This window comes from Tympanuchus pallidicinctus, unplaced genomic scaffold (genome assembly GCF_026119805.1).
Source record: "Tympanuchus pallidicinctus isolate F22 unplaced genomic scaffold, pur_lepc_1.0 scaffold12, whole genome shotgun sequence".
Lineage (NCBI taxonomy): Eukaryota > Metazoa > Chordata > Aves > Galliformes > Phasianidae > Tympanuchus > Tympanuchus pallidicinctus.
The window spans coordinates 19,130,513-19,158,358 of NW_026294637.1; the positions used below are offsets into that span (position 1 = coordinate 19,130,513).

The following is a 27,846-nucleotide window of genomic DNA, read 5'->3' on the forward strand; positions in this document are numbered from 1 at the left end:
TTGTGTATAGGGTAGGTGCGTACAAGCTGCGTTTTTCGTAACAAAGCCCTGAGAGGGTGAACTGTCCCAGAGCCCGGCTGGGGCAAAACGCGATAAGCTCTCCGAGGAGAACGCCTCTCGGTTCTTCGACCCGCGGAACGGGAGCGCCGGGGCCGCGTTTCCGGGGGACGGCGGTGCGCCGCCATTTCCCGTCCCCACGCGAAGATGGCGGTGCCCGGCGCGTTGCTGGGCTGGTGCGTGCGGCGCCTGCGCGGCGACTTCGGGCTGGACGTGGGCGAGGAGGTCGTGCGGTGAGCCTGCCCGCCGCCACGGGCCGCCCTGCATCGCGCTGCCGCTGGGCTCCCCCGTCCCGCTCCCGTTTCCCCAACCCGGTCCCTCGGTCCTCCTCACGTCCTCCCCGTGCCTCGTACCTCCTGAGGGTTCCCCTTCCCCTCACGGCCCTCCCCAGGTCCTCTGCCTGTCCTTCGGTTCTCCTCGACTCCTGGTTCGCATCCTCTACGTGAGCAAATGGGAAATCCTTCTTTCGGACCCGTCTGTTACCCAGCACGACAGCTGCCGTTAGGAAGCTGTTTAGGGAACCCAGCAGCTGTCCCCTTTCTCTGGCTTTGGGGGTCTTGCTCCCCAAATGGCTCCGTGGCACCTCTGTGCCTTGGATTGCCCTTGATTTTGGCACTGAGAGGGGTGTGCGTTTAGCTGTGGGCTCTGTGTGGTTAAGCAGGAGCTTCTCATTGTCTTAGGTTTAGGCTTTTTTACTTTATGTGAGTGCAAACAACAGCCCACTGATTATTTATTATTATTATGGGGCAATGGGAATGTTGCTTAGCCCAGAATGGAGGAAGAAAGGCAGTTTGTTTTCCTTTATTATTAATTTAACTGAAAAAGCCACAAGACTTTTCCCAATGCATCTGTTTAAGCATTTATCTTAGAAAACCTCCTTTCCCTTCCTATAAACTCCACAAAAACCTGGTATGAAGAGGGGAGATGAGTTCTGCTAGTTCCTTGTGTGTGTGATCGGACCGTTGGAGTCCTGACAACAAAAGCCCCCATACCCACTTCTCTCCATCCCACCGTCCTGCAGCTACATCCTGTCGATAACAAACGAGGATGAGATCCGTGAGTACGTGGTTGATCTCCTCCAAGGCACCGAGGGGAAGAAGGGGAGGTTTGTGGAAGAGCTGCTGTCGCGCTGGCAGCAGTCCTCGCAGTCACCTGCTGAGCCCTTACCGGCCTATCGGAAAAAGGATGGTGAGTGGTACGGGGAGGGAGGAGTCGAAGTGTTAAGTATCTTGATTATTCTGGTTATAGTCTTGGTTATTCTGCTTGTAGAAAATCATTTAACATTAATGCCTATGGGTGGTCCTATTTCTGTATGTTGCGACATAGCCAATTTCCATTCCCTAAGTGGATGCAGGAGTTGAGGGGCGTCCCATTGCCACTTGCTCTGAGCCTTTGTGCTTACATGCTCTTGCAGAGACGTCAGAGGCACCTCGGGCTGGAGACCAAGCAAAGAAGGGGAAACGGAAAGGAAGGAATAAACAGGAAACACCTGCATTCGTGGAGCCCAGCACACATGTGGAGGAAGTAAAAACCCCCCTCGACCTGGCCAAGGTGGGTGCATCTGATACACAAGCACTGACTGCATGGCTGCCTGTTGTGGTGGCTGTTTCTGTGTTGCCACTCTTTTGAGGCTGAATGCAGGTTTGAGCAGGCAGTACTCGCTCTGTGTGTATATAGGAGTCTTTTCCTGCCATGGGGCGAATAATATTCTTGGGAATGGTGGGAGTGAAGTTTTGAAGCTTGTGGCGTTAAGGAATGTGGGCAAAACGTTGCTTCTTGCTATGTTTGAAACTTGGCGATCACAATGAATAAAGCCTTCATGGAAAACTGGAATATTTCAGTCTCATGTTGCTCCAGAGAGGAGACCTTGAATGTTAGAGCTCTACTGAAAGAAGCTGCAGAATATGAGAATAGAAACACTAAAAACCAGGATATCCCGTCTTAAAGCAGCGCAAGGCCAGCAAGCATTCATTACCTTTCTTTCTGATAGCTAATTAATACATTTTGTAGCAGACTTGTTTTCCATTCAATAGAACTGTTTGTCAGATTAAGCACATCAAATTTGATGACCTGTGCTATCAAATATTGTTGAAGTTACCCAGACTGAATTTCTGAATTTTATTTCTGCTGAGCGTGCTACGCAGGGCAAGTATGTGGAAGTGTGCTGCACTTAACTGGCGTTGTTAGATCTGCAATGGATTCCTTTGTGCTACAAACATTGAGCATTGTGCAACTATGTGGCTTCGTTTATGTAGCTGGTATATAGCTAGTAGCTTGGTTTAGAGCAGAGCGCAGGGTAAGCTGGTGAAAGCAGCCAAGCAAGAGGTATGCTGCAGTGTGTCACTACTGCTGGGAAAACCAGTGTGTGAGCGACGTGTCCATCCTTGAGCATGCAGCAGCTGGAGAGGCAAGTTGTTGCTCAGTGGTGAATTAAAACAGGCCTTGTGGGGAATGGTTTCCCCTTTTCTACCGGTCAGGGAAGCCTCTGCAGAGAAAAGGCAAAGAGATGCTGTTCTTGAGCTGCAAGAGGAGTGTTAAGCGTCATGATTATGGCAAGTCCAGAGTGTGTTTATATAGGTGAATGATGCTTGCTGACATCAAGATATTAAGTCCTACCTTTTCTTGGTCATGGCTAGTGTGCAATTCTTACTTGAAACCAGTCTCACCCAGTGTCGTGAGATGGGTTTGTGTCTGGAGTCTGTTGTGCTTACGTGAATGTGCAGAACATGGAAAACCTCTGCACACGTGCAGGACTGACAGCACATCTGCCATCTAGACCAAGTGATTTCAGCTTGCAGAGGTAGCAAAGAGATCACATGGGCCTGCAGCATCCTCATGTCCGTGCTCTGGTGAGATGCCTCGGATTGTTTCTGGTAGGCCTAAGGTTCTCCTTCAGTTGTCTTGGTTTGGACCTGGGGAAATTTCATTCTGATTAGGCAGAATAGAGATTATCTGAATCTTTTCAGCCTGGTCAAGTATCAGTGCTTTCTCTTTGCTGCTAGTATTACAGTGTGAACACAGTTTCTTTATTTTTCTTCTCAGGCGCAGGAGAACAGCACTGCAAGCAGCAGCAATTCCTGTAAGAGAAAGACCAAATATGTCAGCCTGTACACCAAAGAAGGGCAAGACAAGCTGGCTGTCCTGATCCCTGGCCGTCACGCCTGCGAGTGCCTGGGCCAGAAACACAGGCTCATCAACAACTGCTTGGTCTGCGGGCGCATTGTGTGTGAGCAGGAAGGCTCTGGACCCTGCTTGTTTTGTGGTTCACTGGTTAGTAATGAGGTGGTTTTTTTTATTTGCCATTCTTAGGTAGAATCATATTTTGCTCAGGGCTTTAAATGTGCTGATTTAGCTTCTTGCCTTGGATCAAAGCTCCCTAAGCAAAATGCCTCAAGAGCCAGAGCTGTGCAGGAAAGAGCCTGTGGCATCTGCTGCCAGGGGAAGAACTTCACTGGCTTCAAGTCACTTTTGTGTTTTTATGAAGAGAGCAGAGAAATTTCCCTTGTAATTTGCATCGCTTTGGAGCTTACCTGATTTATGAGCAACTCTTAGGGCTGTCCCTGCATTGCACCAGTGTCCAAAACATGTGCCAGGCTTCAGCCTTTTCCTGGCACAGCCCAGCTTGGCCTGTAAGTGGGAGGAGAGAAGCCAGGGCCAGCATCATTTGGGATCTCCTTTATGTCCTGCATTTGGTTGAAAGGGCACCTTTTGGAGAAAGGAGCAAGCTAAAGAGTGGTAGATTCAGTGAAGTTAACCTCAGCAGAGAGAGGATATTGGTTGGGTGTAGGCAAGGTTTGGAATCAGGTTGGCTGCAGTTTTCAAAGACTTCTTTATCTCCATATGATCAACCCAGAAAAGGACCGTGAGTTAAGCCTTGTTCATCTGCTCAGGAAACTTCTGAGTGTGTCTTGTCCTCTGAGAGCACTCAGCTGTGTGTCTGGCCACAGAACCAGGCTGTACAACTTGCACAGGTGGTTGTTAGTTAAGAGCAAGCTGTCAGGGTTCTCCCTCTGTAAACAGCACAGAAGGAGTAAAGGCGTGGGCTATCGTGGCCATTTTAAGCAGCTCGCCTTGAGCTGTTGTCCCAAGCTCTGAAGCTGGTTGACCACACGATGTCCTTCTCAGCCTTTGTTTCACGTAGGTGTGCACTAAGGAAGAGCAGGACATTCTTCAGCGGGACTCAAACAAGAGCCAGAAGCTGCTGAAGAAGCTCATGGCAGGTTAGTATCATCTCATATCTTAAAGTAATAAACCCAATCCATTTTCTTTGCCTCACTGTGTGCTTGCTTTGTAGAAGCAAGATATGTGTGCATATCTGTATATGTTGTATATGTTGTTTAAATCATAATTATGACGAATTGTTGGCGAAGTCAAAGGGAAACTCTTTCTTATGAGCTGGTGCCTGAACATTTCTCTGAGATGCAAACTGCCAGGGCAGTTTATGAATTGCTGTAGCTTCAAATTTCCCTGTGACACTTGCCCTCATTTCTGCATGGTGTCTTTGGTGGGCATTACAGGGGTGGCTGGGAAGCCAGCATGCTGTATGCCCTCAGCAAGCGTTTCTGGACATGGGGTGGTGATAAGTGAGCGTCAAATGGCAGCGAGCGATGTCCTGTCCTCGCCCAGAGGCCCTGGGGCCGCTTGTCAGGCATTCCTGAATCGATTCTGAACTGGATCAGCACAGCAGTCCTTGAAAATCGGGTTAAGTCCTGGGTGGAATGTGTGCTGTGGAAGATGGAGTGCTGCTATCTGATTTACCGGGGCGAGAGAGGTGTTGGTTAAAGTTTTCTAATGGCTTCTCTCATCTAACACTTATCTTGGGAGCTAAAAATAAGAACGGAGACAAGGAAAGCGCAAGGAAATAATAGCCAGCCTCCCAGTGAAGACCTCTGCATTATGGGGATGTTTGTCTGAGTTGAAATGTAGCCAAGGTCACGGTGTTCTTGGTTGGAAAATAAACTTTGCTGAGGAACCGGGGAAGTATTTACTGTGGGTCTTGGTGTCAACATCTGATTAGAGCTGCTGATGTGCAGGAGGTCCTGCAAGTTGTCAGGAACAATAGCTGGTCAGAGTCTGCCTGTTTATAATCTTCCTGTAGAGATCCTGTTGTACTTCAGGATCCCCTTTTCTTACCCGTTTTATTGGGCTCCACTTCTGTCTCTGCTGGGTCTCCCTTTGTGCATCATCTGTGTAGGTGAAGGCTGAAATGTGGATGGCTGTTTGTCTCAGGAGGGGAAAAAATGTGGATTGGCTGCTACAGGGAAATAAAGGCTTTTTTGTTTCCCTGAAATAAAGGCATTATGCTGTGTGTTGTCCTCTGTGAAATACATTGGCCTGTTCCATTGTTGCTGTGAGGCAAACATTTTCTCCTTTTGTTTGGTTGGTTGGGTTTTGGCCTCTAGCCAGAAATGGTAAGAAATAAGAGATTATTGCTGGGAATATATTTCTGTTTCTCTCTCTCTCTCTCTCTAACAACAGCTGGTCTCACAAACCTGCTGAGGTGTGTTGTGGGAAGATTTCGTTTGTGAGAAGCTTGTAGAGCAGCAGGCACAAGGCTTGCTCTGTGCATAACTAGCAATTGTTGTCTGTGTATTGTGACTAGAGGCTCTCTGTAGTGCTAACAGCGCTTAGGAGATAATTTGGCTTTTAGGAGGACCCTTGAGGCCTGCACTGACAATGGGTTTGGATTGCTCAAGCGATTGCAAAAGCCCAAGGAAAATCAAAGACCAAGACTTTGTCTCTTAAACACTGCCTAGACATTGTCACTCAGTTTTAAATGCTTTCTCGGACTGCGAGGGGGAGCTTTGCAAAAGAGGCTGGAGGAAAGGTCAGAAGTTGGTTTAGACAGATGGTGATGTTGATGCAAAGTATTTCTTTTCACTCCTTGAATGGCATTTATTTTAGGGGCATCTCTGCAGCCAGCCCTACTGAGACTGGCCTTTAAACAGCCAGGCTTTCCCTGAAGCTGTGATTTATTTTCTATCTCAGGTGCTGAAAGTTCAGGGAATTTGGATGCCGTAAGCAAAGACCTACTGCCTCGGCAAGAAGCTAGACTGAAAGCAGGCCTGGAGATGGCCGTGAGACACAAAGACAAGTTGCTGGAGTTTGACAGGACCAGGTAAGTCCCAGCTGTGAGCACTGAAGTTTGGTGTTCTCGTTCACTAGCACAAGAACGAGCTCCTCCAGTGTTCTGTTGGGATGTCTTTGCTTTGTGTCTGAGAGCAGAAGGGAGCAGGAAGAGAGGCAGGTTTGGGGCACACGGAGCTGCTCTGGGCCGATCTTTTACCACTGTGGTCCTTTGTCACCAGCGTGCGTCGCACCCAGGTCATTGACGACGAGTCGGATTATTTTGCGACGGACTCCAACCAGTGGCTCTCCAAGCAAGAGAGGGAGGCCCTACAGAAGAGAGAGCAGGAGCTGCAGGAGCTGCGCCATGCCTCCCGCCTTGCCAAAAAAGTCACCATCGACTTTGCTGGAAGGCAGATCCTGGAGGAGGACAGCGGGATGGCTGAGTACCACAGCAAGTAAGTGAGGGCAGGGAGGTGAAAATGCTGCTGGTGAAGAGTAGCTACTGAAAGAGTGTGAGGAAAGCTGTGCAAGCCAATCTCTTGAAGGGCACCTCGGTTTGTAGGATGCAGCTCCACATCCTTTCCTTCCTTCAGGGTCTTTTTGGCTTGTGGCATATAATCTTTCAGCACAGACCTGCTGAGATCGCTGCCTAAGCCTGACCGTGTGAGACTTGCAGAGCTAACACATCTTTTAGACACAAATCTTCCCTGCAAAGTTGTTGCAGAAGGACTATCTCACCAGAACCAATTAATCTCGGCTTCCAACCTGGAAGAGTTTCTGTGGTAGATAAGAATAACCATTGAAATTAAAGCAAAGAAATCCTCTAGTTTAGGGAAAGTGGTTAAAAAAACAGACTCGAGTTAGAGGTGTTTTTGCAGGGATTTTGCCAGGGGGAAGGAGGGAATTCTCATGCCTCTCATTTGTCCTTGCAGACTGGATGAAACTATTGAAGCCATTAATTGTGGCACACTGAACAAGCCAGCTGCCAACCCAGAAGCAAAGATAACTCCGGGTTCTGGTGTGTTAGTGAATCCCCATCTTCTTCAGCCTGCTCCTTTGGTCAGTATGGGTTGAATTTTGTTGAATGAGTTGAACTCATTTAGAGCAGAATTCTGGCTAACTGTGGGAGAGCCGTGCTTAAGAATTGTGAATTCTGGTGTCCCTGTAGGAGTGCCTCATTCCTCCCCTGTCTCAGAGATTCTCGTTTGCCATCTGAGTTAGAGAGGATTTGCCAGTTCCATGCTCTCGGCCCTGCTCTCAGGAGGTTTGGTTTATTTGGGTTGCAGTCTCCTGCCACCTCTTCAGGAATTTGGAAGAATTTCTGAGAGTCAGCCTAAGGCTGTGTTGTTTTTCAGCTCTATTAATGAAGCCTTTTCTGCCAGCTTTCCTGATCTCGATGGGCGTAATCTCCAGCGTCTAATTCTACTTTAATCGTGATACGACTGGTGTGTGCTGAGCATTCTGGAAGCAGGATGATTACCAGTTTTGAGTGTTGACAGCTGTGAACATGCTTTGAAAATTATATTTCCCTATGAATACTTTAAAACACCAGCCTGCAGTTTTATTCTTTAAATCTGTAGTTTAGCTGTGATGCGCAGAAAGGAAGCGCTACGCAGAGTGGATCCGCTCTGCCTTCCCTGCTGCCAGCACACGGTGTGCAAGTGCAGCGTTCTCTTTGCAGGGAAGGAGGAATGATCCCAGCAAGAGTAACGTAACGCTATCTTTAAGTGAAGGAAAGCTTCAAGTAGGATTTACATTTGTATATATTGCTACTAGAGAAGTGCTAACCTTTTTCTTGTTTCTTTTGAACGCTGAAGTGGGTGGACCAAACTGGCTTGCTCCCACACAGGGGAGCCACCCCTTCCATGGGTGCTGGAGAGGAGCTTGGCTCAGAGCGGAACAGACTGCGGATTCAGGACCGGGAGTTACAGGAGATCTCAGATGATGGTTGGTGCCTCAGCATGCACCAGCCTTGGGCTTCCTTGCTCGTAAGAGGAATCAAAAGGTAAAGAGTAAAATGTTGGAGAAGCCCAGTGAATCCGTCTCTCATGAAAATAGCTAAGTGGAAGGTTCAAGCTATGGAGAGATGCTGACATTTCTGCGGTGCAGTCAGGGTGTACCTTTCTGGAACACGAAAGGTAAATGGGCTGAAAATGTTCTTCTGTTTTTTTTTTGTCTGTGATAAAGAAGCCAATAGTGGTCGCAGACTTTGTTTAAACTAAGCCAAACCAAAAAACACCCACCCCATACCTTGCACAGACCTTTCCCCTCTGGCCTAGGAATTGTGTTCCAAAGAGAAGCTGCTTCAGCCCAGCACCCCTGGCATGTTAATTCATCTTTCCTGCCGTTAATATAGAACAAGGAATCATCTTTAGCCTTTATTCTTTCCTTCAAAGAATGCTTCATGTTAGAGAGCAAAGCTTTCTCTTCTCCCAGTCTGAAGATGCCGTAAATCTCAGCGTTCCCTGATTCTGCATTCTGAATCGCCTCTGATTCTGCATTGAGGTGATCTGGGCTGCTTTGGTACAGGTGCAGCATTGGTGCTTGGTGCCCGCACTGAGATCCATGGCTGAGGACTGCCCTGTGCAGCTGTCTGGTCATTTGTTACTCTCTAGATCGCATGCTCAACTTTGGAGCTTATGAGTGAATTATTCAGGCAGATTGTCCTGCACACTTCCAACATACTGTTGTTTTTACAGGAGATTGATGTCCTTTTGTGCTGTTACTCCGTAGGAGTGAGGACACGCTTTGCTTGTGGCATTATTTCTTGCCCTTCTCAGCTTTTCTCTAGTTCTGACATGCTGCTTGAGGTTTATGTAGTCAGGGCAAAGTTTAGTGACAGGAATTACCTAGCAAAACGTTAGATTGAAAGTCTGTCTGTGTGGGAATTCTCTTGAAATCTAAGTCCTAAATTCTCCTTTGTTCTCCTAGGGTGGAGGGCAGGACCTGGTACACATCTCATAGAGGGCGGCTGTGGATTGCAGCTACTGCCAAAAGACCTTCTCCTCAGGAGATCTCTGAACTGGAGACCACCTATAGAATGCTGCTTCACAAAGGTGAGCTTCTCTTCTTGGATCTTTGTGCACTGAGCCACATAATGAGCAGTGTCAGAAAGCCCTTTCTGCTGAGCAGTTATTACTGCTTCATTTTTTTACTTTCTGTTCTTGAAATTCTCTTCATCCTTTGTGCATTTCATCAGCTGAATTGGTATGGTGGCAGGCTTTCACTCTGTCCTTAGGCTGCTCAGATACTCCAAGCACAAACACAAGAGAATTGTGCCTGACTTCCCTGATCAGTTTTGATAGCATTTTATTCTGGGCTCAAGCAACAAGATAGCAAGTGTGTGTGTGTGTGTTTGTGTGTGTGTGTGAGAAGCTGCTTGTGCTGCTGTCTGTTCACAGGGATGTTAAAGGCTTTTTGTGTATTCTGACCTTATGGGAATCAAGAAGGAAAACGAGCAGTTTGCCACACAAATGTTGTTCTCTCATGTGGGCAGGTGAGAGTGGCTGCACTACACACACATCTGTGCAGTGTTTCTGCACGCCGCTCAGCTGAAACGGCACGTGCAGGAATGTGTGGGGACAGCAATGCACAACCTTTACCATTTTCAGCACGCACACAGTTTATGCCAGTGTGCTCCTTCCCTACCGAACATGGAAAAAAAGAACTTCAGAATGTTAAACTCGCTTGATGTTTTCTTCTGCCTTAAAAAGTGCAGGTGTGTCGAGGGAGGGAGGGGTACCTGGGGATTGAGAGATCCCAGCGATGTGTGTGGAGTTGTGTGCCCCTTAAAATATATTTCTTCTGATGCAGATGTGGCATTCCCAAATGATTATCCCTCAGGGTGCCTCCTGGGCTGTGTGGACGTAACTGATTGTTTATCACAAGAGCAATTAAATGAGCAGGTGAGTGCAGTAAAACCTTTACAATCCTCTGTTTTCTGGAAAGCTTTTTCCAAGTGGTGTAACTCACTTTTCTGACATGCTCTTGAAAAGATGGTGAATGAAAAAATTCAAGTGTGATGAGAGGAGGCACTTCTACCATGCAGGTCTGTATGGCTAAGCAAGATAGTATGTTTCATCAATGGTGGGCTGTAAGGATTCAGTCTACGGTCAGCCTCTCTGGCACTGTTGAAACTAGTTTCTCATATACCATGAAACTCTTTTCAGTGAGGACTCGTAGCTGCTCAGTTAAACTATCACAGGCTTGAAAGATCATGCTGCAAAGGCTCCTGACAGCTGTTGCTTTCCCTGTGTGGACCAATGTGCAACAGAACATTGTGGGTGTTGTATTTCTGGCTTTTGTCCTCATTTGGCAAACTCAGGGACTTAATCTCACCTGAATATGACTTATTCTAAAGCACTGATTGTTTCTCTTAAACACAAGATGCTGACAGAATTGCTCAATGTTGTGCCCAGCCAGGCAGTACGCCTACACTGGTCTTTCCATCTCAGAGAGGACTTTACCTAGAGTAAAGCATTCTTGACTAATCTGATAGCCCTCTATGATCAAATGGTCAGAGCCTTTCATTCAGCAGGGCTGTCGCTGGAGCCTCCTGCAGTGTGTGTGTGTCCAAAACATGTCTGCGTGGAGCTGGTGGGGTTGAAAACGGGCGGGACTGTTGCACACAAAATGGAATGGGAACGGTTGGCCATCGTCTCTCTGGAGACTGAATGCAGATGTTGGTGCTTGAGATTTTTTCCTCAAACTTCTCCTATTTAATGAGGTTGCACTAGAGACCTCCTGAAGTCTGATTCTGTTCAGCGATGCCGTGTCAGACTCCGTGCCCCAGATGTGGAGCAGCTGCTCTTCTCAGGGTGTGTTTTATTGATCTACCAAGCATGCACTCAGTGCTAAGCACAGTGGGCTCGTTCTCAGTGTTGTCTGTTCATTCCACTGCCCCATGCACGGCCGGGTTTGGTCGAATGGGAGCTGGCAGACCCCAACATGTTCACCTGATAGTGAGCAAGACAGAGACTTTTGAGATGGAGGAGAAGAATGCAGCAGACTGATGAGTGCCTTCTAGCCACAAAGAGTTGGAGAGGCATCAGTGGCTGATGGCAGTTTCTCATAAAGTGTTTTTCTGGCTTTCCCATACCCCTGAGGTTTTCAGCAAGCAGAAGTTACGAGAGAGATGTCGAAACCACAGATAAAGAGAGTGCCTCTGCTTATTTTCAGTCAGGGTCAGTCCTCTCAGGAAGGGGAAAAGGTTAGACTGTGAGCAGCAGAGGGAGCTTTGGGACAAGAATACAGCAGTCTGCAGGCACTTTTGGCCTTTGTGTAGGAGCAAACCTTGGCAGAGAGAAGAGGAAGAAATTCTGGGGTCAGTGTAGGATTTTTTTTTTCTCTATCATCATCATCCACAATTTCTCCTCTTCCACTGTGGGCATGTTCTTTAGGTGCTGGTAAAATGGCTGCAACAGCTTCTTAAAATCTTGAAATCAAGATGCTGGTAACTAGTATTTTTAATCTTTCCACAGAGAAAGTTAGTAGTAAAGAATAGTCTCTGTAAATTCCTCTCAGTTTGCTGACACCACTTGGCTGGAGAAACACCAGGAAGAGAGCAGCGTATTCCAGGAATGCTGTTATCATACCTATAGGCAAGAGATTTTCTTCTCAAAAGCCATAGCAGATATGGGCTTATATCTCTCTGGCTTTTGCTGCTCCCACATCACAAAATTGTTACAATTCCTAATTTGTTATCTTCTTACAGTGTTTTTCTCAGTCTTTTTACCCAGGCTCAGTGTATGCAGTGTTCGTTTCTCTAGCTTGTAAGATTGAACTCGGAGATCTGAGCATCCTTCTGAAGTTGGTTGATGACAAAATGTGTGTGGTTTTGGACTAGAATGAGCCGCAAGTGCATCTGGAAGAAGCTGAGATTAATTTAATTGCAAATGCTAGCAAGACAAAAACGTGTGTAGTGCCAGCTCAGAAATCCAACTTGGATCTCGCTGGGAGCAGGAAATCCCTGTTGATCGCACTGGTGATTCAGCCCGGGTTTATCAGCAAGCAGCCCCAAAGCCACTTGTCAGCAGTGTAATCCAGCAATTACTTGGTGTACAAGGTCTCCTCCTAGCTTCAGGGGGAGCAGGAAAGGCTGATGTTATTATCTCCCCACTTAAAGCACGCAGAAAGCACCGGCAATTTTCTAAAGAGCTGCAGTGTGTTACCAGGTGAGGCAACGTGATGCTGCCGCAGAGACCTCGGGGATGAAAGAACTGCTGGGCTCCTCAGGCACTGTGCTCAGGCTCATGCCTCTCCTCTTTTATTTCCTCTCCCCAACTTTTATTGGAAGCTTCTGTGTTTTCCACAAGAAGTAATTCCACAAGCACAGAGCAAGCTGTGTCTGTGGGTTTTCCCCACCAGCTGAAGATGAAATAGTTCCCTGTGGTGCTCACTGCTGTTTGATGCTGATCCTGTCTTTTCCAGCAGCCGCAGGAGTTGGTTTTGACTCTTGTGACCATCCTTTCCACTAGACAAGGGAGGCTCTTGCTGATCCATCCGTCCTGAGCATATATATTTTTTGATATATATATATTTTCCATCTGTGCAAGTGCTTGCCTTATTGTTTGGGACTGGTTACTTACTCATGTTATTACTGGGCACGCAGGTCTGGCCTTGCATAACCCCTTCACAGGGGTCAGCCCTGCAGCGTGCAGTGTTTGAAGGTGGCTTGGTTTGCTGAAGCGGTTTGCAGGTCTGCAGGGCTGTGCAAGAAGTGATGACAGGACAAGATCTTGCATGCAGTAGCTGGCAGAGAGCAGAGGAGGATGTTTGCTGAGGAGAGATGTCCTTGTGATTAAAGTCAGCGTCACGTCAGATGACATCGCCCTAATCCCAGCTATGCTGCTCGTGGTATGGACTAGTTCAGTAAGTTCCTCTGGGTCTCTTTCCCATGCAGGAAGTAAGGCAGCACTTGCCTCTCAGAGATGATGTATACTAATTTCTTTGCTATGCTCTTTCGATAGAAGCCGCTCAAGGAGCTGCATTACTGTCGGGTAGGAAAGTCCACCCGAGGCACTTGGTGTAGCTTGCTTTGCTCCCAGGGGAGTGAGGCAAAAGCTGCTTTCTGAATTCAGCCCGCTGCCTAGGGCTGGTGCCAGCAGATCCCTCTGTGTGGCTCTTACATCTCAGCATTTCTAGCGGCGCTTCAGGCATCCTGCGCCTCCTTGGAGTGCCTTCTGGACTCATTTCCTCCTGCTGATGGCAGCCACCCAAAAAGCACTGGTTCGGATCAGAATGATCCCTTTGTTATGTTTTTCGGTGCTAGAGGTGACCTGGAAACTTTTCCCCTGTCAAGATCTGAGTGTTGATGACTGCTTTTCCTTGCTGTGGGCTGACGTCACCGACACCTCGAGCAGAGCAAGGAGCTGCCTTTCTTTTCCTGCATTAGGTGTTGGTGACTTCAGCACTGGTAACTGAGGAAACGTGGGATGGTGCAGGCAGGGCTTGGCAGGAGCCTAAAGCAAGCAGAGAACTATTTACATTTATGCTGTTTTAATGTGTTCTGAAGTCCATGTTCATTTTGCTAATGACTTTGATCAGAGAGACTGTTACTTTAACTGGAAAAAGAACATTTCCGCTGCTGCTATTTTGGTAGTTGATAGGTGTGTTTGGACTTATTTTAAATGCAAGCACACACAGATACTGATACCTAGCAGTAGCTATAATCTTGGATTGAAATATCAGATAATTATGTTTGACGGGAGTAAAGTGTTTATTTTTCATTTCTAGGTGATCGCTTGGTGTCCTAAATCTGCACGAGGGAATGTGTCTAAGCTATTTCTGTGCCACGAGATTGCAGCTATCATTTAAATAGGTTTCTTTTTTCCCCCTCAGGAAATTTACGTTTAATCTCTTGTCCTCCTCTTTCCTCCCCAGTGGAAATAACAGCCAAAAAAAAAAAAGAGAATTGGGCACTAAGCATACAAGACGTGATTTAATTTATCCTGTAGGAATGAAGGAGGGAGGTAGAAAATTTGCGTTTAAAATCCAGAGAGCCTTTTCAGGTTATCTGCAAGGAAAGGAACAATAACACGCAAGTGGTATTTTCCCAAGAAATAACATAATGAGAGGGAGGAACATAAACACATACGTTGAAATGTACTTTGAAGAACATTATGAACATACAGACATTTAAGTATGACTCTCCATGAGGACCTCCATAAAGGTTTCCTAGCACAAGCTGCAGGTGAGGCAAAAGCTCTTTTTTGCAGTGGCGTAGCTGTCTGGTGCACGTAGCCAGGAGACTCCTCTGCTCACTCCCACCAAAGAGATGCTTCTGGTTCCCAAGGCTTGGTTATCACACCTCTACAGATGAATGAATTTAGCAAGGTTTTGGGTTTTGGGGACTAGATCAGGTTAGTGCAAAAGGAAAGATGTCTAGGTGGCTGTTAGTGACTGCAACCAACAGGAAGGCCTTTGAACTTTACAGGTCTCTGAGTTCTCCTAAGCTGAATTTTTATTCACACGGAGCCTGACGCAAGATCCAATGGCCTGAGGTGTTAGTCTGGTCTGCAGGGACCTACAGGTGATGCGTGTCTTTATTCAGTTCCTCGCTGTACTTCCTCTAGACACAAAGCACCTCTGGTTCTTGGTTGTAGAAGCAGAGTAGGCACGCAGCTGGTTTGGATTATCGACGGTCAGAGATGGGGGAGTTTTTCTGTATGTGAAGTGCTTTGGTTTTCATCAGAAGCTGTTCTAATGCTCCAGCTGCCTTGCATAAGCCAGCAGGTTTACCGAGGCCACTGCTCAATGTTAAGATGAAGGAGAGATTGTCACTTGATGATGATTAATTTAGGAATGCATTAACATGCCAAAGAAATCGAATGATAGAGGCTAGCTTGCCCTGTCTTCTGGTTTCATAGACCCTAGGGAAAAAACGAAGCCAAGGCTGAAGTATATGACTTAATTAATGATGACTGTGGACTTAGCCTCTGCTACCATTTCAACAAACTAGTCAGCGATCTGGGAATTTGTTTCTTTCCGATGCGGTCACTGTTATTTGCCTTCTTCTTGGCGCTTGGGTTTTATTAATCCTGAAACTGAGGGTTAGGTAACACCGACCTCAAGCCAGGTGCCCTGGTTTCCCAGCTGTGGCTCAGCTGGGTTGAGCCATGGCCATGCCTTTAGGTGGTGATCCTAAACAGTAGGGGCACCGGCAGCTACAGAATGCAGCTGAGGGCCCAAAGACTTGACTTGCTTCAGCTTTCAGCGGCACGGCATCGATTTCACAGCCCCGAACAGGCCGGCCACTCAGCTGCAAATCCTGGCTTTGAGAAATAGCCTGATGCCTCAGTGACCAGATCAATAGCGCCAGCAGCCCGCAGGCTGTGTCGTGCCTCTCGGGGAGCAGCAGCGAGGGTCACAGCAGGGACTGTTGGCTGCTGGAAGAAAGCAGGGCAGGGATGTGGGTATCTGATCTGCAGCGAGCTGCATTCACCAAAGTTAGGTTTAATCTTCCTCATGTGCTGAGCTCAGCTGCACCAGTCTTTAAATCAGAGTTTCAAAGGAAAAAGCAAGGACTTTATGGAGCTGATTGAAAATGCCTGGCTGCATCTAGCAGGGTGCAGGTGCTCTGAGCAGAAGCAGGTGCCCTGTTTTCTCCTCATCCCCTCGTTGCCTCTCTCCTCCCCACTGCCGTGCTTCCTCCTGGCAGCTCAAGCAGTGGGGCTGCATTGCAGCTGAGGTTAGCCCTGCCTCCATGCTCCCTTGGCACTGGAGTATGAGATGGTTCTTTCAGTTGAGCCTTTTACACTACTGAGTATTTTTCCAAGTCCACCCGGTTTCCCCTGATGCTTGTCAGGCATTCTGTAAACATCTCAGGTCCTTCTCGTGCTGCTTGTAGGTTTACCAGGGGTGGGATCTGAGCCACAGAAGGGTGTTGGTGGCTGTGGGTCCTGTGTCACAGGCTGGTTTTGGGAGAGAAGAGGGGACGTGACGTGCCCTGCCTCCACTGCCATGGTTCAGTGATTCAAAATCAAGTGCACCAGAATGAACTTAAGTATTACACCTACATTTCAAAGTCCTGTTGTTGCTTACTACGTTTAATTGCTTCCCCTGCCCCTTGAGTCAAAGTACAGCTCGTGGTGTAGAACCACAGCTTGAGGCACGGAACGCCCATGGAGGACTCAGACCGTCCAGGGAAGATCCCGTGGTGATACCAGCCCGCTGCCTGTGTGTCTGGTTGCCTGCTGGCCAAGCAAGTGAGGGGCAGAACAGGCAACAACTGGCAGGCATGATTGTGGGAAGAAGGGGAAAGGAAGGCAGGCTGGCTAGCAAAAATTCCTTGTGCATTCTCATAGAAGGAGCCAATGCCAGCACATTATCTGCCAGCAGCAGATGTAAGCTCTCAAAAACAGCAGGGAGGATGTTGACTGCAACAATGCATCAAGGCTGCGGTTTGTAACCTCAATAGTAAGGCAGTTAACTTTTTTTTTTAACAAAGACATTTTGATTGCCAAATCCATAACCATTAGCAGCTGTGGTTTTGAGCTGTTCCTTCCTCACACGTTGCAGTCTAGACCTGACAGGCTTTCAAACAAAAGTTTGGCTGATGGCTTTTGTTTTTGTTTTTTGCCAAACTGCTTTTTTTCTTTTGCCTCTTGTGTCGATTCGCATTGAGCGTGGCTGCGGATCTCTTTTCTAAGCCAGCCTTCCTGGAGCGGCTCCTCTGTGCCGACGACGTGGTGGTCTTTGACTGAGGGCTGCAAGTAGAGTTTCTTGGTTGCCTGTTCACTGCAGCACTGGATGTTTCTGCCTCAGGCTAGAAAATTTGGCATTTCTAGAACTTTGGATCTGCTTTGGGATTTCTGTTTAGGAAAATGTTTGTCATGAGCCAGAAGCCTGTTTGGCCTGTGCTGAGGGGCAGGGAATGGGTCCTTAAAAGAAGGCTAAACACTTGCTCAGAGTTGGAAGCATGATGTGAGACCATGTCGGGAGGGAGATCAAGACTCAGTGTGAAGCACTTGGTGTTCTGTGAGCACTTTGTGAGGCCAGCAGCCAAGAAGAGATCACACAGCAGCCCAAACCTGCGTTGCCTGGCTCAGGCGATTGCTCCCGTTGCCAGTCGGTGCCGTCTTTGCTGTGCAAACGTGCCCTGGAGCACTTCAGAAGGAAGGCTGGGCTGGGAAGATTGGCTTGATAATCCCCAAAAGCAAATGTCCATGTAACGAGGCAGTGGAGACTACTGCTGTCAGAACAACAGATGGGGAAAAGATGCTTCAGCATGCCCGTCCTTGGAAAAGCAGTGAGGAAGGAAGGGCACTGCTTGGGCACGGAGGCTGTCTGACTGAAGCCTCACCCTGCATGCAGCGAGAAAGAAGGGATTTTTCTTCTTGCTGTTGACTAACTCCTACCTGCTGGACCATCACAGAACCATTAGCTGGTCCTTTTTGTCTGCAGTTGTACCTGAGCCTCTCTTTTGCAGGAGCAGGAGCCTGGGTTATTGCCAGCGGTGTGCAGACTGCATTCAGTGGCCTGGCAGTGGCACGGCCTGCTCTGCGTCTTCACCCTCATTTTAGAGAGCTCCATTTCTGCTGAATCCCACGTGCACATGGGACTGGTGTCTGCACTGCAAGTGCTGCCATGGACGTCCCCATTTGGCTGCTGCAGCCCCATTGGTTGCCAGAAACTACTGACTTTCTTTTCTCTTTTTGCAAACCGCTAAAGAAACATTTTCTAGCTGGATGGTGAGCAATTTCCCTCAGGAGAGGAGGAGAAAATGGCTGTTTAGTAGTTAATTACCTGTTATGTTAGTCTGACAGCTATGAAGCTTATGAGGCATGAAAGAAGAGCGGATCTGCCTTTCCCACAAATCACAAGGAAAACCGAAGGAAGTAAGTTGTGTGGAGGCCAGACACGCTCACGAGCCTCCCCACGCCTTCCCCTCTCCCAGGCGCGCTGTCCTGGGCAGCACTTCACCTCCTTTGCCTCCCGCTTCCCTTGCTTGCCTGCAGCCAGGCTGCTGCTCCCAGCTCTTGGAGCCTGGTGCATGTTTCTGCCTGCTGGGGACGGCTGATTTATGGGCCTGCTTACAGCAGCCCCGCTCTTTCAGAGGGACACCATCTCTGCCAAGACTTTTTTTTTTTTTCCTGAATGTGTTTTACGGTGAGGAATAACTGAGTGCTTTTGCCAACACATGGGCTCTGCTTGCTTTTATTCTTTCCAGACAGCTTTGCTTTCCAGAGCTGCCTCTTTTATTTTGAAGCTCTTCGAGAGCAGCGGGGAGGTGAAGGCCGAGCTGCGAGCCGGTGTCCTGGTCCGGCGCTGGGCTCCGAGGAGGCACACTAGGAAAATGATCCGAGCCTTTCCATCGCTGACCCCACACAACGCCTCCCCCCCCAGCACGACCTCCGCGCAGAGCTCTGGCCGGATTCCCCGCCCCGAGGCCCCCGGCAGCCCTAAGATGGAGCGGACGGCGGCCGCCCCGGCGGGACTACAGGTTCCAGCGTGCAATTCTCTGCTGAAGCTGGGCTGCCTGCGGGGACGAGTGGAGGAGAGCGGGCTGCATTGCAGGGCTCTGGGTTTCAGGCAGGCAGGGGAAAAAGGGAAAACAAACGCCGGGGCAATTTCCACTCGGTATTTTTAGCCTTCGATCTCTTGTTTATTTCCTCCAGCTTGTGTGTCTGGAGGCCTTAATAAGACTGCAAGAGGAGCTTGAAAGGTCACCAGCAAAGCTGCTGGGGAATGATTTTGCTCAGTGCTTTGTGCCGCACAGAACCTGTGCTCCATGGCACACGGCCTTTGTTCCTCCACTGGGTCCTCCAGAGCACAGCTCATCTACTTAGCCACGGTTTTGCACGTTTTCCTTTGGTTGTTTCTGTACCCTTTGGTTCAAGCAGGTGCATCTCGTTGCTGAAGGGTGAAGGGCTGGCCCAAGGGTAGCGCTGGTGGTTCCCAAGGAAACAGTGCCTGTCCCGCTTCGCTCATTGTTTGCCGTGGGAGCCCCGGGAGGGACAGGAATGAGGAGAAAGCAGGGATATCACCTGCAAGGAAAACCAGCCAGCAGTGCCTGAGCAAGCCTGCGTGGCCCCCGCATCCAGCCCCAGGCTTTACCTCAATTAAGGAAAAAATAGTTCCCTTGGCAGATTGATGGGGGAAAAACACTGCAGAGGGTTTTCTTAATGTCGGAGAGGATGGGATTGTTTCCGTGCTGACTCCGAGCTCCTGCTTCGCTCTTGGCTGTGGGCTGTGGAGCAGAGGCTCGGCAGGCCTGCTGCTATTTTTGGCCGTGACAAGCTGGTGATGGGAGATGAGGGACGGTGAAAGCAAAGTGTAGGGAACATTCATTAGCAATTATCCCTGCCTGCAGCCTGACTGGGGTAACTGCTGGGGACATCTGATAGCCACTTAATGTGTGTTCAAAGCACCAGCTCCAGAGAGAGGGCGGGTGCTGGCGAATTGGTGGCTGGCCTTTGCAGGAGCCCGGCGCGGCTCCCTCTTCCAGCTTGTGCTCAGATGCTCCATTTAACCTCCAGCTCTCTGCGTTAAGCTGCCTGGAGACCTGCTTTTTTTCTTTTTTTTTTTTTTCTTCCCTTCTCCCTGCTAATCTCTTCACAGCTAGGCTCTTACAAACCTGTTAGCAGCAAATTGAAGCCTGGCCAGCGTGCTTGCAGGGACGATGGGAGCTTACATCTGCTTGTGGCTGGGCTGAGCGAGGAGGGGAGGGCGGTGGTTGCGCTGACGCAGCCATGCGCAGAGCATACGTGGGGTTTTGAAGCAGCAGTTGGCAAACTGCTTGCAGCCCACGGTGCCCACTGCCTTCCGAACAGCCATCTTGCAAGCCTGGTATGAGGTGGCAGAAGGGCTGGAAGGAGACCAAATTGGTTTTTTTTCACTGCAGTTATATTGTGCAACCCCTTTCTTCAGAGCTTTCTGGCTCGTCTGTGGTCATGGGAGTGGGTTTTTCCCTTCTCGAGGGACAGCCTGGCTTCCAGACTTAGAGCTCATTCCAGCCACCTTCTCTTAAATGCTGAATCGATTCCTAACAGAGGCAGCGCTAAAGCCCCAGAGTAGTAAGTCCCATCTTATTTATACCCCCAAGATTAGAACGATGAGTGCAGTTGGAACTGGGAGGGAACATTCCCCCATCAGGCTCCCAGTTGGGTTGGATTTTGGTCTCTGGCATTGAAGAAGTGTGCTTTGCCCTCTATCTTCACTGTGGAGATTTATTTAAAGAACGGAAAAAAAAAAAGAAAAAAAAAAAAGCTGTTGCAGGCCCTTTTTACCGGTCTCTCTGCTCTCTCTGGCACACTAGATCTGGTCTTTGGCCCTTTCCTACACTCTTGCATTTGCTGAAGTGCTGAAGGGCAGTGGTTGCAGTCTGTGGGGTATAGTAGTTGGGAGCAAATTTTTTCTCAGCATCATCAACTTATTGATTGTAGAGCGACTCGGCTGACCTCTTGCAATCCAGAGCAGAAGCACTGACCCTTCTGTTGCTGGTCTAGAAAAGCTGCAGACAGTCGATAAAAACAGTGGGATGGAAATGCCATTGCCTTAGGGAAGCGTTTTAGGGAGACGTTATTGTTTGAGGAGGAAATTGGGTGGGAAGAATTGCATACAGCTGAACAGAAGGAGAACTTTCTCAGAGCGGCCAAGGATCGTAAATGTCATTAAAAGCCTTCCAAAGTGCCAATGGCACTTTGAGAAACGGGTTTTTTACTCATTAGGCACTTGGGCAACTGTGGAAAATTGAACAGAGACAAATGTGCTTCACGTCTTGATGCCTGTGTCTGCGATCAGAACATAAGTCAAGCAGGTCGCTGCTGATAGGAGAGGCGTCTTTGGAGTGTGGCAGGTAGGAACCGGGCTCCTAGTGCTGTGCTAAGCTGCAGGAATAGCTGTGCTGTTCTCCCTCAGTGCTTTTCCTCAATCCTGTTGATGTCCGGACAGCAGTGGCCGCATGTTGTGTGCTGATATGTAGGTGGGGATCTGCAGCTCTGTTACGTTGCTCAGCCCCAGCGTGGTGATGGCACGCGATGTTACGACAGGGTGCTGGTAAGGGAGCTAAGTAGCAACAGCAGCTGGGAAATGCTAACTCCTCTGGTGATCTCTGGGAATGAAGTCTGCTGAGGTAGTTCATATCCACTGCCTACAAGTGCACCAGGGAGAGGCTGTGCGCTTGGTCCTGGTGATGTGTCTTCTGGCAAAAGCTTATTTGACTGTAGCAGCCAGGAATATTCTACCTTGTCGCTCACCAGGATGGTGTGGGAGAATTTGGGGGTGGGTACAATAGAAAACCCAAAATAGTGTCTTGGTGGGGGGCTCCTGCCTAGCATTCTGGGCTGAGATGCCAGAGGAGGGACTCAAGCTTTTAAAATGCAGGGCACAGACACTGCTCAGATTTGGCAAGTGTACAGAAATGTACCCTGGGAGAGGAGATGAAAGGCTGTGGTGTGGAAACGTAAGCCCAAGCCACAGCTGTGGCCTCCATCTCGGCCTTGGGATTGGGTTAAGCTTTTCGAGCTGAAGATTTGATCCTGGCTTTGGGTGAGATCTGTCAGTGGAGAAACAAGCTCGGCTGCTCTTAATGCCTGGATGCCTGTTAGGGGATATTTCCCGTTGTGGGGGCCTGTGAGATGTGTGAGAGGAGCACCGTGGTGTTCAGATCCACCTAGGAGAGGTTTGTGAGGACCTCTGTGGTCTTGGACACACAACCTGAATGAGCGGAGGCCAAACCACGTGTCATAAACAGGGACACATCACTTCTGTCACCAGGCGGTTAGGATGGTGGCTTCGGCCCCGCAGCTCTATGCTGTGGTCTTCAGGGGCTCCGCTAGTGCGAGAGCTGCTGGGGAAGTCCAGTGCCTGGCTGTGGAAAGCCAAGCAGTCACCCGTGCGATAGCGAGAGCAATAAAGCCTGGCCAGCACTTCGCACTCACCAGGCGTTGGCTTGGGATATTCGTACTGGGGCTTTGTAACCTTCCAAGATCCTCCCTCCCTGCAGATGGGAAATGAAAATCCTTGGCATCAGCACAAAGCGGTAGAAGCAAGTCCAGTAACGTGGCTTAGGAGAAAAAAAAATGAAAGGAAGAAATTTGTCCAGCACCAGATCAGTGCAGCAGGGCATCCGCGGGCCTTGCAGATGAGCGTGGCTCTTCCTCTCCCAGCACAGGTGTTGCACAGCGCAGATAAGCGCACGTACATCTCTCGCTCGGAAAACGTGGCCCGTGCTGTTGTAAAATGAGGGGGCTGGAAACGCTTTCCAGTTGATCCACTCCTGGTGTCAGGCTTCTGTAAATCTCCCCTAACTGCCGACAGCGCTGCCAAACCCCGCTGCGATGCAGGAAAAGTGGGTTGCTCCCTGCTCTGCTCTCCGTGCCCAGCTGTTCAGGACACATCCAAACCCATCTTGGCAGACCGGCAAGAGAGGGAGAGCTTTTCAAACATTCCGCCTAGAAGTCATTTGTTAGGAACAAATGGGGGATTTGCCAGGACACACTGCTCCATCTGGTCTGGCATCCTGTCCCATGCATACAGCAGCCTCTCTGGATCTGCTTGAGGAAAGCAAGGGGGAAAAAAAAAAGGCATTTTTCCCGCAGAAGAGAAACCGCTTCCGCTGTGAGCTTGAACAGGCTTTCCTGGGCTCGAGCTCCTGTGCTGCCCTGTTCCTCCACTCTGCACATACCCGCCGGCACTAGGCCTGCAGCGAAGGATCTGAAGGGACAGTTGCTATTTACGCTTTTTTTTATTATAGTTCTGCATTTCACTTTTGCACAGCAGTGAGGGTGAGCTGCATCCAGGCAGCGTTTCCATGTGCTTCCCACCCTGGGCATTATTTCTCTCCTTTTCACTGTGGTTAATGAGAGAAGCACTCTGTTTACACTCTACCTGTAAAATTCCCTGGTGCTTTCACCACAGTGAAATCTCTCAGTAGACTTTGAGTTCCTGTCCCAGGGTGCCTGGCCCAGAGGAGCAGCCAACTACTTCAAGCCATCAACCTCACTTGATGCAAGCTGTGTAAGGGCACTTTACTGAGGCAGAGCTCTTTCTGTAAAACCCTGTTTTACACCTTTTCAGTAATGGTTTGCCTGGAAGCGTTTCCTTTAGTGCTGCTCCTCACTGTAGAGATCTTTTCACACCCACTGCAGTTTGTCTGACTGTTTTGTGCATGTGTCTGTGTTTCACAGTATCCGGATTTGAGCCAGGAATCTGGGTCTCCATTTGTCTTTATCTGCACTAATCCCCAGGAGATGGTTGTGAAGTTTCCCATCAAAGGAAAGCCCAAAATCTGTAAGTAGTAAAGTTTCCACAGATGCCCTCCTTGGCCTTTCTTGCCTGCTCTCTTCACCACTTCTGCTTGCCTTTGCCATATGAGTTCACAACCTTTGCCCTGCGCTCTTTGATCTGTAGGTGTTTGTTTAATGATTCAAATACATCTGTAATATTTTTGTCTTTGGTTCCCCTTTCCCCAGATGTTGCTTCCTTCCAAATACATGCCTCTTCCTGCCTCTGCAAACACTTGGGAATCATGGTGCTCATGTGCTCTGAGGAAACACATGCCTGCAGCTGATCTGCTTCTGGCACGAGTGCTTGCAGGCTGGTTTGGGATGTGAGGCAGGAATCATAGAATTGCAGAATGGCCCGGCTTGGAAGGGACCATAAAGCCCACCCAGTTATAACCTTCTGCTGTGAGCTGGCTGCCCAGGGCCCCAGCCAACCTGGTCTTGAGCACCTCCAGGGATGGGGTCTCTTGGCAGCAGTGCTGGTGCTTCACTGCCCTCTGAGTAAAAAATTTCCTCCTAGCATCTAACCTAAATCTCCCCTCTTTTTGTTTAAAGACATTCTCCTTTTCTGTCGCTCTCTGCTTGCGTAAATGTCGCTCTCCTTCCTGTTTTGAGCTCCCCTCAAGTCCTGGAAGGCCGCACTGAGGTCTCCCCGCAGCCTTCTCTTGCCCAGGCTGAACACCCCCAGCTCCTCAGCCGTCTCCATACAGAGGTGCTGCAGCCCTGGCAGCATCTCCGTGCCTCCTCTGCCCCGCTCCAGCAGCTCCGCACCCTTCCTGCGCCGGGGGCCCCAGGCCTGGGCGCAGCACCGCAGCTGGGGCCTCACGAGGGCAGAGCAGAGGGGACGGTCCCCTCCCTGCCGCTGCCACCCCTCTGTTGGTGCGGCCCAGGATGCCGGTGGCTTTCCGGCCCCCGATGGACGCTGCTGCCTCGTCTGTGGCTTTCATCCACCAGAGCCACCGAGTCCTTCTCCGCAGCGCTGCTCTCGTGAGACCTTCTCCCATCTGTGCTCACAGCTGGGATTGCCCCGACCCAAGTGCGGCACCCCGGCTTGGCCTTGCTGAACCTCCCTGGTTCACGTGGTCCCGCTCTGTGAGCCCGCCCAGCTCCCTCTGGATGGCATCCCTTCCTCCTGTCGTATCCAGCGCAGCGCTCGGCTCAGTGCCATCCGCAAACTGATGAGGGTGCACTCGGTGCCACTGTCAAAGTTTGTCCTCACAAGATGAGCAGGTTGCGATGGCGCTCAGGATGGCCCATGCTGAGTGCTTGCTTTTCTTTTGGCAGGAGAGGCCTGAAGCAGCCAGGGCCGTAGGTCCAGATGGATGTGTGACTGTGGGCCAGTGGGGATGGGATGTCCTGGCAGAGCTGGCGGTGAAGCGCTGCAGCATCTGTCTGCACTCCGCTTGCCAGCGTTGTTCGTCCCTTTTATGAGCCACCAGCCCTCCACAGGCTGCCAGTTATTCCTGCCCACTGCTGTAAAAAGAATGGAGGATGGATGCAGCAGCTGGGGAGTCTGCAGTCAGCTCTGTCCTTATTAGCAACCTCCTCACCACACAGCCTGGGGAAGGCACTGAACATGCTTTCAGGGGATGTGAAAAATTAATTTGACAGGCTAAAAGCAGCATAAGCAGAAATAGTCTTGGCTGTTTGTTTAGCAGAGCTCATGGCTGGCTTTTCTTTCTCATTTGCAGCGTGCTTCTCTGGGAGTAGTTATCTAGCGGCGCAGGAGCGGCAGGGTTTCTCAGGACCGCTTTATAAGGCCTTTTGAAGCCCAGCGTGGGTTTTTGTGTTGTTTTTGAGGGTTTTCTCCCCCCTTCTCTGCTCAAGTTCTCCCATGGCTGTGCTCGCTCCCTGGGCATGTTGGCAAATACTCGTAGTGTGCTGAGCAGGTCGAGGGGTAAAGTGATGTGGTTTGTCATCCAGCTTTTATAGCAGCATCCTGGAGGAGTGTTCAGCCAGTGGCAGCAAACAGTGCTTGCTGATCTGCAGAGCTCGTGCGAGGTCTTGGATCTTGCTGGTGGCACTGTCCTTCCACCAGGGACAGGTCTTTTCCAGCGTGCTGCTGAGCACTCAGGGCCATGTCCTCCTTTTTGTACGGTTTTTTTTTTAAGCCTCTTTCTGCTCTTGTTCAGTCTCCCTGGTGCCACCGTGTCCTGTCCCTGTCACATCTGCCTCCACTGAGCCTCGGTTGGGGCACCGCCTGCCCCCCCCCCCTCTGTCACATAGTCTCCTTTGTGTTGTGACAGTTTCCTGCTTGGAGCAGGATCAGTCTAACAGCCTGGAAGGAAGCTGGCTGCGCTGGCGGCTGCTCACTCCCGCTGCTGGCCTTGCCTTCCCTGCCCTGCTCCCCACCAGCTCTGCCATGAGAGCGCAGGAGCTGCAGTGGCAGAGATCGTGGAGCTGTGTGTCCCCTCCAGGGTGTGTGCCGGCATGCTGAGTCGCTCATAGGAGGCTTGTGATGGATGGGGAAGGAGCAGGGAAGCCATCACCCACTTGTCGTGGTGGCATGCTATTTTAGGAGGAGCTGGCTCTGCATCTGATGCAGTCTGAAGTGTGGCTCACATCCCCCACCTGAGCTCATCTTGAAGCCTGGATCGGCCGTGACAAAATGCCAGTTTGTCTTGTTGGGAAGCCGAGCCAGTGCAGCTTTTCTTGCCAGATAACAGCATGGACCTCACCGCAATGACATCTGAATGATTCTCCATTGCAAATGAGTCGTTTCTAGCAGCCCGGGGAAGGAAAAAAAGAAACAGAGCTCAATTTGCTGCCAGGGTTATTGTTTGCATGGAAAGGATGGGCATAGTGTTTGTGTCACATTTGTGACCGTGGCTTTCCCCAGACATGTCCCTGCTTAGTGTCAGTGCGTGAGGACAAAGCTCAGCTGTGGCTCTTGCGGGAGATCTCCTTGCATCTGGGCACAGCTTCCCAAAGCCGCCATTGAGCAGCACGGAGGTGTGGGGAGGTGAGGAGGGGGGAGAGGGGACGCATCGCGGTGCTGCCGGCGAGATGAGAGTCCTTAAATCATTGAGCGTAAAGAGAAGGAGACTCTGGGGCCGTTGCCTTATTTTTAGCCTTTTCTTAAAGGTTACCCATGTGACGTTTTATCTTTGCCAGCTGATAGAGCAGAGGAGCCCGCTGATCACTTCTGGGGCCTGGGAGGAGCAGGCAGTCACGCTAAGGGTAAAGCTAACAGCCCAGGATGTGGCTGAGCCTCGGCAGTGGGAGACCAGAGCACGGAGCGAGTGTGAAATCAACGCTTTTCTCCTGCCAAATCCCCACGGTTTGGTGGCTCGGAGGGCTGGCCCATAGGTGCCCAGTCTGCTGCTGTACATTTGTGGCGGCAACACAGAGGAGCTGTGCCGATGGCCCATGTCCTCGGAGTTGCCCTGAGACACCACTGGAGTCTTGTCCCTGCTCCCCGTTTCAACCCCATGCATGAACCCTTGCTCGTGTGCTTTTTTTTTTTGCACATTTTTTGGTTTCTGTACCCAGCTGAGAGCAAGGCTGACCCAAAAGATGGAGGGGGACAGTTTCAGGGAAGTCGCTGTGGTGGAACAAGCGGTTTTGTAGTCTGCTGCTTTTGGAAAAAGCACTGTTGGAGTCATCTTAGAGCTGAAATGAGAAATGTGCTCAGTTTGGTGCAAGCTGACGGTGGGAGCAGCTCAGAGCCCGGTGCATCGCATCCCCAGGAATGCCCCCGACCACACTGCAGCTGGGCTTGGGTATGGGCAGGGAGGCAGGGTTAGGGTGAGGCAGCATGACGCCGGCCTCTTGGCTTTCCTGCAGGAATTGCCCCCCAAGTGCAATGTCATGAGCTCCGTGCTACGATCGCTCCCCAGCAGCGGTGCTGGATGACAGTTTGCTCTCTCCCGCACGGGAGCCCCCCCGCAGCCCCCGGCTCGGTGTGGTGCCCGCACAGGGAAGCCACGGCGGCTGGGAACGCCTGGCTCCTCGAGCACGATAATTGAATGTGACAGCAACACACTAACGAGGAGACCTCGCTGCCTCCAGCTGATTTGCATTGCAAATAGCATTTAAAAATAAAGAGTGATGAGGGTTGCTTGTTTTTTTTTTTCCCCTCTCTTTACAGGGAAGCTGGATTCGAAGATCCATCAGGGAGCGAAGAAGGGGTTAATGAAGCAGAAAGCGGCGGCGTGAGCGGGCCCGGCGGAGCGAGCGGGCAGCGGCGGGCGCGAGGCGGGCAGCAGGCGGTGCAGCGCGGACACGGCCTCGGCGCGCGGTGCTGCGTCTGTCCTCGGGCGGCATTAAAAGGAGCGCTGTTCCCAGCCTGCATCTCTGCTGCGTGTGGCCAAAGAGCGGGCCGCGGTCACGCGCCCTGTCTGCCTGTGGAGAAGATGGATCTCCCCGTCTTTGCCCCCAGCCGCTCCCCGCGGCCGTGCGCGGGCCCTGCGCGGCTCCCTGGCCGGCTGCCCGCCGCGCTCAGCGCGACGAACTTCTGCCCGATTCCGTTCCCCCCTCGTAGTCCGGAACCGTT

The 27,846-nt window shown here is 50.2% G+C and overlaps 1 protein-coding gene across 2 annotated transcripts; it reads left to right on the forward strand.

The window, feature by feature from the left end:
* The first annotated feature begins 151 nt into the window (after positions 1 to 151).
* On the forward strand, positions 152 to 27,567 carry TRIP4 (thyroid hormone receptor interactor 4). 2 transcript variants are annotated; one of them, XM_052672425.1, is made up of 13 exons: positions 152 to 290; positions 1,079 to 1,245; positions 1,472 to 1,608; positions 3,100 to 3,327; positions 4,199 to 4,277; positions 6,046 to 6,175; positions 6,366 to 6,581; positions 7,059 to 7,185; positions 7,944 to 8,131; positions 9,058 to 9,182; positions 9,940 to 10,031; positions 23,256 to 23,358; positions 27,442 to 27,567. In XM_052672425.1, exons 1-13 carry the CDS (start codon positions 205 to 207, stop codon positions 27,507 to 27,509), a joined length of 1,746 nt encoding a protein of 581 aa, XP_052528385.1. In that variant the 5' UTR covers positions 152 to 204; the 3' UTR covers positions 27,510 to 27,567. The 2 variants fall into 2 exon arrangements, with proteins under 2 accessions (XP_052528385.1, XP_052528386.1); XM_052672426.1 differs by lacking the exons at positions 23,256 to 23,358; positions 27,442 to 27,567 and adding an exon at positions 13,861 to 23,238.
* The last annotated feature ends 279 nt before the right edge of the window (positions 27,568 to 27,846 follow it).